This window comes from Pipistrellus kuhlii, unplaced genomic scaffold, assembly GCF_014108245.1.
Source record: "Pipistrellus kuhlii isolate mPipKuh1 unplaced genomic scaffold, mPipKuh1.p scaffold_m20_p_9, whole genome shotgun sequence".
Lineage (NCBI taxonomy): Eukaryota > Metazoa > Chordata > Mammalia > Chiroptera > Vespertilionidae > Pipistrellus > Pipistrellus kuhlii.
In genome coordinates, this window is record NW_023425595.1 from 54,635,117 (window position 1) to 54,650,067 (window position 14,951).

The window sequence follows — 14,951 nt, forward strand, 5'->3', positions numbered from 1 at the left end:
TTCTAAAAGGCAGAGATCTGGGTTTTGAAATATTGGGTAGAAATTAGGTGTTTTGTGGGTCAGTTGGGGAAAAGATTACCTGAGGAAAAACAGGAGTCTCAAGAAATGTAGCAGATGTTTTTAAAAAACCAGAGTTTCATCCAAGCTTATATACTTGTTGATTTTATAGTGTTGATAATACTTGATTTGCAAAAGTCTTTTTTTTTTTTATACTTTGTCTAAATCATCTCTCTATGACCTACTTCCAAAATGGACCCATTAGTACTCTTTAACAAACATTTGTTTACGCCGCCTTGTGGCAATATATGTTGAAGTAAACAATAGGAAGAGTTACTTTTGGGAGATTCTGAGAGATGGTTTACCAGGAGTCTTTGAAACCAACTTTAAAAAACATATACTTTTATTGATTTTTGAGAGATAGGAAGGGGCGGAAGAGAGATAGAAACTTGGATGAGAGAGAAACATCTATGGGCTGCCTCCTGCACGCTCCCTGCAGGGGATTGAGCCTGCAACCTGGGCACGTTCCTTGATGGGAAATTGAACTAGTGACCTCTTGGTGCATGGGTCGATACTCAACCACTGAGCCACACCGGCCAGGCTGAAACCAACTTTTATAGTCAGTACATAGATAGGAAAGCAACTTGTAGGTTATCACAACTGTATGTTAATTTGTATCAGTGCCAGAAATGTTGTTTCTGAAGAAAAGTAAAAACAATAAAAGTCAGCATAACTTTTTAGAGCTGCAAACACCAATTTAAAAGAAAAGAAATAGTAAGTAAGCATAATATCCCCATAACCAATGTCTCTTTACCAGTGCCATCAATTAGCTAATCATTAACATTTTCTAATGATTGTGCATTTTGTATGATAAACAATTTTCTATCTGACTTGTTACTCTTGGCTCATTTGCTTGTCCCGTATTAGTTTTAATAGTTAATGAATTGAAAAATAAAGCATTTAAAATAAGGATTCCGAGCCCCAACCAATGGAGCCCCCAACTGAGAGCCTGGATTTTGGTCTACTAGGTGTTATTGCACAGGAGATTTTTGCCTCTTAATACTTAACTAGAGGCCCGATGCACAAAATTCATGCAAGAGTAGGCCTTCCCTCTGGCACTGGGGATCCAGGCTTTCCTCGCAGCCCCCGCTTTGTCTAGATGTCTGGGCTAATTAGCATAGTATGCTTTTATTGTTAAAGATTATTGCAAAGGTTGGAGGGGAGGCAGTGACGTAGGGATTAGTCTTAAGAAATGTAAACAACACATGACATGCACTTACAACATATGAGGGAAGTCTCATGTAGGAGAAAGAGCACAGATTTTTTGTCAGTTCTGAGTTTAAATCTTAGCACAGCTATATACTGGTCAGTTGCTTTTGGACATATCACTTAATGTTAATAAATTGTAGGTTTTTTTCTTTTCTTTTTTTTCTTCTTTTTTTTTGCAAGAGACTTATGAAACAATGGCACATTTTCATTCTCTCTGAAAGTTGTTTCTGGGGAGATAAGGTCTTTGAGTCTCTCCATGGTAGCTTCAGATAGCATTTAGTATTTTTATGGTTTCCCCAGTAATTTGAAGATGTAGCAGAAATATTATTATTCTTTTTTAAAAAAAATATATTTTATTGATATTTTACAGAGAGGAGGAAGGGAGAGAGATAGAGAGCTAGAAACGTTAATGAGAAACTTCGACCAGCTGCCTCTTGCACACCCCCTACTGGAGATGTGCCCGCAATCAATGCACATGCCCCTGACTGGAATCGAACCGGAGACCCTTAAGTCCGCAGACCGATGCTCTACCACTGAGCCAAACCGGTTTCGGCTATTATTCTTTATAAGGTCAGAATCCCTGCATGTTCAAGGCCCAGGTTTGAGTTGCATAAGATTTACATTTCATAGGAGAATATAAAGCTCTTTAAATATTGCTATCAGAGCCTGAGTTAACCTGTGGTATTATGAAAAAGTCAGTGCTTTCCAGTGCTACACTTGGTTTTTGTCCTTTTAGGTTCTATATACGTATACATTTTACTAAGTCATCCAATATGTAAGACCAGATTCTGCAGTGTAAAATAAGAGAGACAAAAAACAACAGCAGAGGCGGCCCTGTGTACACAGCAGAAACTGCTTCAAGACATGGGCCTTGGTCAAAGTACAGCTGCTTATCTTTCATCAATCTAAACTTCGACAAGTTCATTGTTTCCCATTCATAGCAGCTCCAGGGTGAGGTCATAGAGTTTACATTGGTCATAAATCCAAGCACCTTTTCTTTCCCAAAATAACAGCAAAAATAATTTAGTTACATGTATTAAAGTATATGTAGAATTTCACATTTATTTTCCTGTAGTAAGTTCACCAGCTACACTATTCTTAGGAATAAGATAAACTAAATCTTTAATTATTTTCTATGTTACATTATAACCACCCCTGCTCTAACTCTAAAATTACTGTTTTATGATTTTTCCTTCATTTTATCTATTTGGTCATTATATTTCTATTCTGTTATCTATAATTTGACATTTGTAAGAATCAAAGTGATAAAAAAATTTTTAATGCTTTTCCAGGTTAGCATTTACTGGAATTGGAATTGTTAGTCATCACATTATTAAATAATGCACACTGCTTTAATCTTCATATCAGCACATATTTGTTGAGCCCTACTATGTTCCAGACACTCTCCCAGGTGCACATCCTTCAAGAAGCTTATATTTTAGTGGGAATAGAAATAGTATTTTATAATATTCTTTATCTTTTATTAAATGCTGAATACCTTTAACTCTGTTCCCTCTTAGTATTTTTTAAATATATATATATATTTTTAATATATTTTATTGATTTTTCACAGAGAGGAAGAGAGAGGGATAGAGAGTTAGAAACATCGATGAGAGAGAATCATCGATCAGCTGCCTCCTGCACACCTCCTACCGGGGATGTGCCCACAACCAAGGTACATGCCCTTGCCCGGAATCGAACCCGGGACCTTTCAGTCCGCAGGCTCTATCTACTGAGCCAAATCGGTCCCAGCTAAAAAATATTTTTTTTATTGATTTCAGAGACAAAAGGAGAAGGAGATAGGGATAGAAACATCAACGATGAGAGAGAATTATCAATTGGCTGCCTCTTGCATGCCCTCTGCTAAGGACTGAGCTTGAAATCCCAGCATGTGTCCTGCCTGGGAATTGAACCATGACCTCCTTGTTCATAGGTCAATGCTCAACCATTGAGCCACGCTGGCTGTGTCCTTTTTTAGTACTTACGAAATATATTTGTTATTTAATATATATTACAAAGAATTTATGTTTTAGTATCATGCTTTTCAGATACGTCTTGTACAGAAATTGCTTTCAGAATTCTTGGGTATCAGATGCAGTTCTTTTTTTGTACTGTATTTATATATGTCCATGTGCAAATTCCTCAATATTCTGTGTGCATAAGGGGGATACCAATAATGCCAACCTCAATAACCATCTTAATGTTATACCCCTTGTTAAGAGAGTAGAAATTATATCAGAAATCACTCAGTTTTCACTAGCCAGTGAAATTATTTGCTTCTGTCCTATCCTTTCTCACCTCCTTTTACAATGGAAGCAATGTCTACATTATGTTTCTCCCCACCAGTGGATGTATGACTGTAACTCTTCAGTGATCTCTTAGCACATCTTCAACTATTCTGTCTCTATTTACATTTAAACATGTGTCTCTCCTCTTGAAAAAGCAAAAGCTCATATTTCATATTCATCCAGTTGCATTTTTGCTTTCCTACCTATACACTTAAGTTGTTTGCTTCTTCACCTTGTGTTCACTATAACCTCGTTATGCCACTGACACTATCTTGCCAGTGTCACCAATAAGCTCCTTATTGCTAATTCTAGTGGATCTATAATCCTTACTTGTAATTTCATTTTATTATTATTATTTTAAGGTGAGTAGAGTTATAATGACTTAAGGAGAAAGTTTGATGTTCTTAGGGCAAAAAGAATTCATTAATTCATGGACAAATATGTCAAGTACTCCTATAATCGTTGAAGATACAGTAGCTAATAATATGAATAAAAGTCCCTATATTCTTGGAACTTCAGATAGGATGGGTTTAAGATAACATGACCAGGGAAGGCCCACTAAGAACATGACTTTTGAATAAAGACCAAATGGAGGTAAGGGAAGGTCACAGGCAGATATCTGGGGAAGAGTAGGCCTGGCAAACGGTTTATTTGGTCTTAGCAAAAATACTTTTTTGTGGCATGAAATGTTTTTATAAAGATTCTTGTACTGTGGTAAAATGGAAAGCTGGGTATTTTGGGGTATGCTGTTGAAAACGGACTTACATTAGGATAAAATAGTATTTTTCATAATTTCATTTCATAGATTAAGTGAAGACAAAAATACTGAAGTTAATTTTACTTCACATTTTCTTAGATCTAAATAGTCACATGCTTTTGTAGATGGGCAATTTAAATAATGGCATCTTTATTCCATAGAAAGTTGTGGATTTTTTCAAATAGGCTTTCAGTATCTTGCTCTCTCTCTTCTTCTGGCACCCCCATAATTCAGATGTTGGTATGCTTGAAGTTGTCCCAGAGGCTTCTTACACTATCTTCATATTTTTGGATTATTTTTTCTTTTTTCTTTTCCAGTGGGTGTTTTTTGCTTCTTTGTATTTCTTGATTCTTGTGATCTTCTAGTCTGCTGTTGGATCTGTGTATATTATTTTTTATTTCAGTCAGTATATACTTAATTTCTATCTATAGTTGATCCTTTTTCATGTCCTCAAGGGTCTCACTAAATTTATCAGCCTTTTTTAGAAAATTCTTGAAAAACCTTATAACTGTGGTTTTGAACTTTATATCCAGTCATTTGCTTTCCTCCATTTCTTTCATTTGTGACCTGTTTCTTTGTCTCTGCATTTTGGCTGCTTCCCTGAGTTGATAGAGTGGCTTTGTGTGCTAGGTGTCCGATAGGGCCCTGTGGCTCAGCCTCCCCAGTCTCTTCTGTGTGGCACACTCTTGGTGCACCCCTTTGTGGGCTGTGCGCACAGTCTTGTTGTAGTTAAGCCTTGATTGTTGTTGGTATCCCTGGGAGGAATTAACCTCCAGGCCAGTTGGCTGTGAGGATCAGCAGTATCTACAATGGGAGAACTTCTGTGCTGGAGATACCATTATGAGACAAGACTTGCTTCATTTGGGCTTTGGTGCTCACTGAGTCTGCCCCCTGTTTGTGTCTCTTATGGATCTGAGGAGTTGTAATTTGGATGGTCTCACGCTGATCCCTGGGTACACTGGTTCTTGGATCTCCAAGGAGGTGCTAATTTAGCCTCTGCCTGAGTCCATCCAGCAGGAGCTATGGAGAGATCTGCAGATTCCTCTTCTTTATTTGGGGTTTGGAGGTGCCCAGATGAGGCCTCACTATGAAGCAATGCAAGCTGCTGTGAGGTCTTGGGCCTTCTTTTAGATGTTCTGGGTCTTTCTGACTCTGCTGCAGTTTTATTAGGTAAGTTTAGATTTCAAAGGACCAGGCCATTCATATGCAAAAGCCTCTGTGCACCGCTTAGATGGGGCAGAGTCCCAGGGCAGAGAGAATAGCAATGGCTTCCCATTGGCCCTGCCCTAAGAGGCCCCGGGTCTCAGTGTCCATTGGTAATCATTGCAAGCACCTCAGAGAAAGCCGCCTTGAGTTCTGCCCACTGCCAGACAGTCCAGTTTCTCTCTGTATTAGTCTGGGTCCCCAGAGTCTTGCCTGGAACTGGAATTCAAAGCAGTCAGGAGCTTGTGCCTCCCTCCAGATTGAAAAAGCCAGGTGTACTCAGTTGCCAGCCTTCTCTGCGTGTGCACCTCCATACCACTTCACTTCCGCAGCTCCTGTGAGTCTCAGTGTGCTTTTCTCTTTTCTTCTACCCTGTTTCCCCAAAAATAAGACCTCCTCCAAAAATAAGACCTAGCGCATGGAAAGATAAGACATCCCCTGAAAATAAGACCTAGCTCAACTTTGGGAGAAAAAAATTAATATAAGACACTATCTTATTTTTGGGAAACAGGGTAGTTGTAGAATTTCCACTTAGCCAGCCTTCCTGTAATTCTAAATGATGTCCGTTTTGTCCTTTAGTTGTAGTTTTGAAGTTGTTGTGTGAGGCCGCAAGTTCAGGTGTTTATCTATGCCACCATCTTGGTTTCTCCTAGGAGACTCTTAGTGAGGTTCAACAGCTTTTTCAGGAGGAGGAATTTTACCATTTGTACTTACATCATTTCAGCAAAACGATTGATCTTTTGAGAGTAGTAAAACTACACATTCACTGTATACTATGCATTATATTAAAAACCCTAATTTATTTAAAGGAGAAAGAAGCCTGAAGAACAGCTTTATAGGTTGGCTCCAATATTTGGGAAGAAGCGTGTGATTCAGAAGGAGTCTTCCTAACTTGGATGGAGTTCAGTTTAGTTATAAATAGACTAGAGACCCAATGCAGGAAGATCCGTGCAAGAATGGGCCTTCCTTCCCCTGGCTGCCAGCACTGCCTTTGCTCTGGCCCAGAGCCACCTCTGCCTTCCCACACTGCCCAGAGGCCCAGAACGACTGGGGCAGTGTGGAATGTCTGCGTCCTGCCCCCTTGCTGCTAGGTGAGTGTGCATGCAAATTAACCCACCATCTTTATTGGGTTAATTTGCATACTCACTCCTGATTGGTTGGTGGGTGTCACGAAGATGTGGCAATTTGCATCTTCCTCTTTTATTAGTGTAGATTAATATGATTTCTATAACTGGTTAGTTTTTCAAGAAACTCAACTCAAAAATCTTTAGCATTCAGATCATAAACTTACTTGTAGTACAATTCCCTCTTCTTTACCCTTCACAGATATTAGGGATTTTAAAAAGTTTTGGAGACAAGGAATACGGCAGTGGCATAAGGTTCATTGAAATTTAAGAGCCCCTATTGGACAGTGAGAAATATTTCCCTAAATTTTGTGTTTTTCAATTTCTTTCCTTGAGTATGACTATATTAATTACCATATGTATATTGCTTATCATCTATAGCATAAGAAGGAAACACTATAGATCTAGAGAACATTTTATGGTTTAATTTATTTGGCAGCTCATACGGAGAATTGAAAAGGAAGAGGAATAAGCTCTTACTGGGCTTGATAAGGGCTCGATCTTTTGGAATGAGGTGCTTACATAGCAAGACTTGGATAAGGTTTTGCCTGTATTGTCTAGACCTGAACAAATGCTAGTGCTACTGCTAAAAAACATGTATGACCAGTAGACAAAAAGAAGTGCTGAATTGACAGGTATCCATCTATTCCTGAGTGTAAGCATCTCCCATATTGTTACCTCCCTGATTTCATCCTCTTGCTTAGGACCTAAAGGAATTTTCCTGTCTCTGGTAGATAATATTTTTGGTCCATTCCAGCCAGGGTCTATGATCCTTTTTTATTGTGCTATTGATAATGTTATTGATGAAGATAGTGTACTAATTCCATGTCAGGAAAGTAAATGACAGGGTATCATTTCCTAACCATTTACTTGGGAATTTATCATGGGATTATTCAAGAAGAGAAAACCCAGATTTGAATTTTAATCAGCCATAACAAAAAATGATTTGGGAGGGTTACTTTTTAAAAATGCCTTATTTCTAGCCATTCTCCCTTGACCAGTTTAAAAAATAATATGAGTTCATGGTTGTTTAATAATAGGAAAACCTAGCAAAGCAGATTTCTGTAATTTTGCCATCTAGAAATAAACAGTTACATTTTGATGATTATTCTTCCCATATGTTTTCATTACACACATATATTTAAACAATAAGCGTCATATTGTATTGTTTTACAGTCTAATTTAAAAAGCTGTATGCATAGTTTCCATGTTATTAAATATTCTTGTAAAATATTTTCAATAGCTGCATTATAATCTATTATATTAAACAATATTTATTTTACCAATTCCTATCACTAGATGCTAGCTGACTTTCAAACTTTGCTTTTATAAATTACACAGAAGAGAGCCCTGTATCTCTGGCTTCCCCCCCCCCCCCCCAGGATAACAGTAGTTTAGTGTATTTTTAGTTGTTTCACTTAAACATTTGCTAGACGAAGGAAACTAGTATTTATTGAATGCTCGTCTTCCAGATACTGTGCCAAATGCCTTGTAGTATTATATTTTATGGAACCTTTAGCTGGTTTAATCCCAGTTTTATAGGTGAAAAAAATCTATATGCATATGTCTAAGATATTTTGCAGTAAGTTAAATGCATGTAGAAAAAGTTGAAATGTTTTGGTAAGCAAATAACAGTCACAGGATACAATAAAAACTTACATATGAAGTTTTAATTTAATTTTGGCCTTGATATATATTACAATAAGACTTAATATCTTTGTGTTTTACCTAAAAGGTTTTAGGTCTAAAAATTAATTTGCATTCTTAGCTTAAGAGAAAAAACGTGAATGGGTCCCTTGAAAATGTTGAATTTTAGTCATATGACCACTCTTACAGGTTATTACTTTATAAATGACATTTTATGTTTAAATTAGAAGTGGGTAATAATTGTCTACACAGTGAAAATGGTTTCCTTTCACTTAAAGTTTCAGGCATAGATTTTTCCAATCCTGCACTTGTAAGATCTAAGAAGTGAAAGTTGAGTGATACAAGGTTAAAAAAAGGTTGTGGAGGAACGGTAGGAGCAGTGAGATGTCATGATATGTGCTTTTGCAGAGCTAGATTAGAATCTTGGCCTATTAGCCCATGTAATGTACCCTATTTTGATAAGTTGGTTTGTTGTTTTTAGGACCTGGTATTTGTTATCTAATGCACTGGTGTGTTGTTTTTTTATCTCAGTCACATCGATCAGACAACAACATGGCAGGATCCCAGGAAGGCTATGCTCACCCAGATAAATGTCACAGCCCCCACAAGTCCACCAGTGCAGCAGAATATGATGAACTCGGCCTCAGGTGAGTGAGACGCTGTAATTAGATTACTCTGAATAATGCTTGTGCATTGGTAAAACTCTCTGTGGAAAACAGTAATTATTCTTCTAAGAAAACTGGATCCTAGGTGATGGTTATTTTATATCCAGTTTCACAGGGGAGACTTACTTATTTCAAAGTAACATATGCCAAAGCATTGTTTAGCCATGTGTGTGATATATATATAGCCATTAGCATCATAACAACTGGTTGCTATGAAGCCCACTGTGGCCAGTGAACTCTGATCAGAGGGTGGAGCTGGCTTGCCAACCTCCTGCAGCGGACTCTCCCACCCTGATCTGATCAAGGGCGGGGCCAGCTGGCCAAACCCCAACCCCCCCTTTCCCCCTGGCCAGCCCCACCTTACCATCATAGGCTGGCAGCCACTACCCCTCCCCCCCACCTCCAGCTGGCCCCACTCCAGATCGCATCCCCCACTCCAATCAGAGCGGGGCCCACTGGCCAATCACCTGCAGCCCCTCCCCTGAGTCAGCATGGCCCCAATCAGGCCCCAATTGGGGTGGGGTTGGCCAGACCCCACCCATGCATGAATTCATGCACTGGGCCTCGGTACATAAAGGGGCTGATGTCTAAAAGGCAACAGATTTTTAAGTTTTAATTCTGGAGTATCTCAAATTCCTATATTTGTTAACTTTGACAGGCTTGTGTCTGTGTCTTAAAGTTGAAGGTTTCCCCCTTCCTTCTGTGGTTTGGATTGGGAACCAAGCTATGGTGTTCCTAACCTCCGACCTTTTAAAGCAGATATTTGTTCTATCTTGAGATTAACTGGACAATAGAAACTTATAAACCCCAAGGCATTTTTCTTAGGTCTAGTATGTGTGATTGAGCATTTTTCCCTCTTTTTCATAGGAGATAAATCTGAGTATAAACCTTAGTTTCTATTTTTTGCCTTTTATTTAGCAAGTTACTTACAATAAATCTGCTGTTTTTCTCATCTACATAATGAGGAATGACACTGCCCCTTCTTATAAAGAGGAAGTTATTAAAGGAAATGATACAGTATATCTAAAGCTTTTATTACAATACTCTAGTGGCTCAGTGCTCGAAATTCATGCACAGTGTGTGTGGGGGGAGCCGTCCTTCAGCCAGGCCTGCACTCTCTCCAATCCGGAACCCCTCAGGGGATGTCTGTCTGCTGGTTTAAGTTCCATCCTAAACTGGCAGTCAGACATCCCTCTCGCAGTCCAGGACTGCTCGCTCCTAACCACTTGCCTGCCTACCAGATCACCGCCTAACAGCTCACCTGCCAGCCTCATGGCCCCAACTGCACTCCCCTGCTGCCCTGATCACCCCTAACTACCTCTGCCTCCGCCCCCACCACCATAGCTTTGTCTAGAAGGAAGTCGGATGGTCTAATTAGAATATTACCCTTTTATTAATATAGATAGTAGATAGTAAATAAAGGTTTATTTCCTTCTAACCTAGTAAGTTAGATACTGTTAGTTTTTTTCTTCTCTGTTAATACGGGCCTAAGTTCATAACTACTCCATCTGCATCTTTGTGCGTATTAGAAAAAGTGGCCCTTCCTCTGTGCAGATGCAACCCCAAGCCTGGCATCAGGGACTGAGGCATTTGGGCTGGATTCCTGACCACTCCTCTGACTCCCACACTTTGTCCCCTTTGCTTAGTGCCCTGGTTTAAGGCACAGATGGCAACAGTAATTGGCAGTTCTTGCCTTCATCAAGGCTTTCTTCTTCATAGCTCATACATCTTCCCTATCCAACAAACTGACCAACGTAATATTATAGCTGCACTATAGATTTTCTTAGCAGCAGCAGCCTTTGGAAAGGGGTTGATGGAAGTGGGGAGGGTTGTGCAGTTGGTTGACAGTGTGACTTGAGAGTGTGAAGAATTTGAAATGTCATTGCCCCTAAAGATGATGCCAGTGTGCTGGAATTTTTTTTTACTGTTCCGTCACACTCTCCTCTTTTTTAAAAACACATTTTTAATGAGTTAAAAAAATAGCCCAGCCAGCGTGGCTCAGTGGTTGAGAAGGTCACTGTCCAATTCCTGTTGGGGCACATACCCAGGTTGTAGACTCGATCCCTAGTGTGGGTGATCAGTGATTCTCATCAATTATGTGTGTGTGTGTGTGTGTGTGTGTGTGTATATATATATATATATATATATATATATGAGTTAACAGCTGAAAATGTAAATATAGAAAAAGTTCTTGAATGAGATTTTCTTGTTATAAACTTTGTTTATATAAACTCTTGAAATAAGATTAATTCCATAAATCCCAGCTTGTGAGAGGGATGTCTGACTGCTGGGCCTAAACCAGCTGTTGAACATCCCTAAGGGGTCCTGGATTGGATAGGGTGCAGACTAGGCTGAGGGCCCTCCATCCCCCACTGTGCACAAATTTGGGGCACTGGGCCTTTAGTTTTAAAACATCAGTAGACATACTGGAGAACACTTTCTACAGAAGGTGATGGGTGTGGGGGTGTTGCTTGCTTAAAGAGTTTTTGTGTATGATAAAATGGACTCTGTACCTTAAAGAGGAAAGAGTATTTAACAAGGACACTAGAAGTCATTTTCCTCAATGGGATGGTCAGACAGTATGCTCAGTTAAGAAAGGAAGAGCCCTGACCTGTGTGACTCAGTTGAACATTGTCCCATGCACCAAAAGGTTACCAGTCGATTCCATCCTGGTACAGCACATTTGGGTCAGGTGCTTAAGAGGCAATCCATTGATGTTTCTCTCTCCTTCTCTCTCTTCCTCTTTTTCTGAAATCAATAAAACCATTAAAGGTTTAGTGAAACCAAAAAGGTTTTAAAAAATAAAACAAACAGTGTAAAAAAGAAAATGAGTCAGCAAAAGTTTTAAAATGAGTAAGGTGTTAAGTATATGTGAAAATTCAAGTGGATTCTAAGTATGTTCACAAATACAAATGGCTTAACTACCAAATCAAGTTGAGACTATTGATAAGATCGATATAGTAAATACCTCATTTTACTCTGAATTACATGCATGAGATTGTTGTCTTTCATTTCAGTGGACATTTAAATTTAAAAATAAATAATAGATTTCTACATGGTGTTGAAATGCTTTGGAATGAATGTCATAGGAATATGAATGTTTGGCTCAACTGAATGAACTTTCAAGTTTCACTCCAAATCTAAGATTTAAGAAATCCTATTTCTTTTATTCAGTCTAATAATTGTTTAGCCAAAATGATCAGTATACTTTGGTTTTAGAAGTCGTTTTTCAAGACAGGAGGGTTGAAAGGATGGATTTTGTTGCTGGACTGGAGACCTGTAGTTTGTGATTGCCCAAATTTTATTAGTAAGTACAAATAAAGGTGCACTGGAAAGGATTCTAGAGGCAAGACTTACCCGTACTTTCCGGCATATAAGATGACCCCCCTAATTTTACAGTTAAAACATAGGTTTAGGCCTATATTCGCTGTATAAGACTACCCCCCACTTCCAAGGCAACACCAGTTCTTTTTTTAATAGACCGCCTCTCTGACTCTGGCCAATCTGCGCATGCTTTTTTTCGTTTCAAAGGTCGTCTTATACACCGGAAAACATGGTAACTAGATCCTTTAAAGACGTTTATATTCTCTGTCCATTTAATTGGCAAATAAATAACTAAACTTTGTGAAAAGAATTTCCAAGAAAATTAAATAGAAGGAATTTTGAATAATTCAGTAAGATAATGGTTTATTTTACTTTCCATTGAAATATGTAATGATAGTATACAAACCCTATTTTAGTAAATTATTTGAGGTGATTGCTCTTTAGAAGTTCTGTTAAATGTGTTATGCCTGCCCTTGTCAGTTGGACTCCGTGGATAGAGAGCATCGGCCTGCAGACTGAAGGGTCCCAGGTTCAATTCTGGTCAAGGGCACATGCCTGGGTTGTGGGCTCCATCCTCGGTTGGGGGCATGCAGGAGGCAGCCGATCAATGATTCTCTCTCATCATTGATGTTTCTATCTCTCTCTCCCTTCCTCTCTGAAATCAATAAAAATATATTTTTAAAAAATTTTTAAGTGTTAATGCTTATAGAGTATTGATTTAACAGCCTTTTGATCCATTCGTGGGTCTATATAAAATATATCTACATACTGACTGTTAGTTAAATATTAGTGATTTTTGTTAGACATTCAAAAATAAGGACTTGGGGATAGAAAAGTGATATTTCTCTTTTAACCAGATTTATTTATATGAAGATACTAAGTTTTTTAGTAGTATCTTGTTAACAGTGACTTATAAGATTGCTGAATCTTAAAGCGACAATAAAGTCAGAAAAGTACTCTGTGATAATTCAAAAATAACTTGACACCAAAGAGTGTTTACAAAAATTAAAAATAACAAGCTCTTTTACTTGATTTAAATTAAGCAAAATCAATTAACCCATTTATGTATGCTTTTTAAAAATGTAACTTTGATAATAATCTAAAGTCAAAGGTCATTATTACTCTACATTTTAAAGATTCGTTTATGTTTTAAATCATTTTTTTTAAATCAATGCCCAAATCCTACTAATGTAGCACTTTGAGATTCCCGATAAACTTGCATGGGATCCCTAGGAAATACCCCAAGATGTGTGTAGAAAGTGCTTCCTTGATGGAGACAGATGATACATGTTAGAGGAATGTGTTAAACACTTTCATTGCAGTGAGTGAAATGCTGAGAGGCAGCCATAGGAGTGCAGAACTGCCTTCATGTTTCCTGCTGTATTATTCCTGCTCTGTGTAATCTCTGTCAGCACAGAAGACCAGATGGGAAGGAGAATTTTTTTACCAGGGAAAATGACAGAATAGATGTGAAAAGTAAAAATGACAAAAGTATAGGGTTTTTCACTTGAAAAAAAGCACAGTAAAGGATAAGGATGTTTGAGAAGTTGGAAAGTTGACAGCAGGTTTTAGGAATTTGATAATTCCTACATCATGCGTTGTAGTTCACAAACTTTGAAGTTCTACTTTTCATTTTTGGAGTAAACTGAAATGGAATCAAGAATAGGGGATAATATCAAGGATTCTGAGAATGTGGTGGACATGGATTTGAATCCCACCTTTTTCACTTACTGCCTATAAGATTTTCCGACAAATTATACTTACTCTTCCTAACTACCTTGGTTTCTTCACCTGGAAAGTGGGGATAACAATATTACACTGAACTTACAGGGCTATTGTTAAGATTACATGACACTATTTAAGGTAATTGGCACATGGTTAGGACTTATTAACAATATGCAATGCTTGGTATAATATATTACATATACAATAGGTAAGTAACTGATATGATTTGATAATTTACAATTTAATCAGTTCATGTGAACTGGTAGCCACTGTTTCTTTATTTAAAACTAGGAGCCCAGTGCACGAATTCGTACACCTTGAAAGGAACTGTGTGCCACAAGGCTGCAGTAGGCACAGGGTGGGTCTCAGCCCATCCTCCGCATCCCTGTCCAACTCCTCCCCCCTTGGCCCCACTCCCACCACCACTGGCTCCCACATGCTGACAGTGCAGAGCGATTGGGGCCATTGTCAGCGCCCTGCAAATGGGGTTGGTGCTGTCAGCAGGTACGGCAACGGCTACTGGTGCCAGCAGCCACTGTGGGTACAAGCAGCCACTGTGGGTGCAAGTGGGGCTGGCGCCAGCAGCAGATACACAGAAGCAAGGAATTTTCAGTAACCACCAGAGGCTCACCCCAGTGATAGCGAGTGGCTCCTTGGTCTGGTGCGCCCTCACCTGCTCCACCCTCCCGCCACAGCCATGCCTACCGTGTGTCTCACATGCCCCCTGGTGGTCAGCGCACATCATAGCGACCGTTTGTTCGGTGGTTCTGGTTGTTCCCCCGTTGGGTGTATTTGCATATTAGCCTTTATAGGATAATTTTAAAATCTATTAATACACTGTCTTTTGGGCTACATTTACATGAATTTACATGAGTCAAGATGTTTTTGATCTAGAAGTTCTTGAATGTTGTAAAATAGAAATTGTCAATCTGAAGTCAGTATATAGAATGAG

The 14,951-nt window shown here is 38.8% G+C and overlaps 1 protein-coding gene across 19 annotated transcripts in view; it reads left to right on the top strand.

Annotated features, from left to right (window-relative positions):
• Positions 1–14,951, top strand: part of YAP1 (Yes1 associated transcriptional regulator) — a 106,677-nt gene that overhangs the window by 41,523 nt on the left and 50,203 nt on the right. For all 19 annotated transcript variants that reach the window (XM_036426197.2, XM_036426203.2, XM_036426199.2 and 16 more), the window contains one exon: positions 8,817–8,932. In XM_036426197.2, coding sequence (XP_036282090.1) covers positions 8,817–8,932 — 116 coding nt within the window. The remainder of the gene's footprint in view (positions 1–8,816; positions 8,933–14,951) is intronic.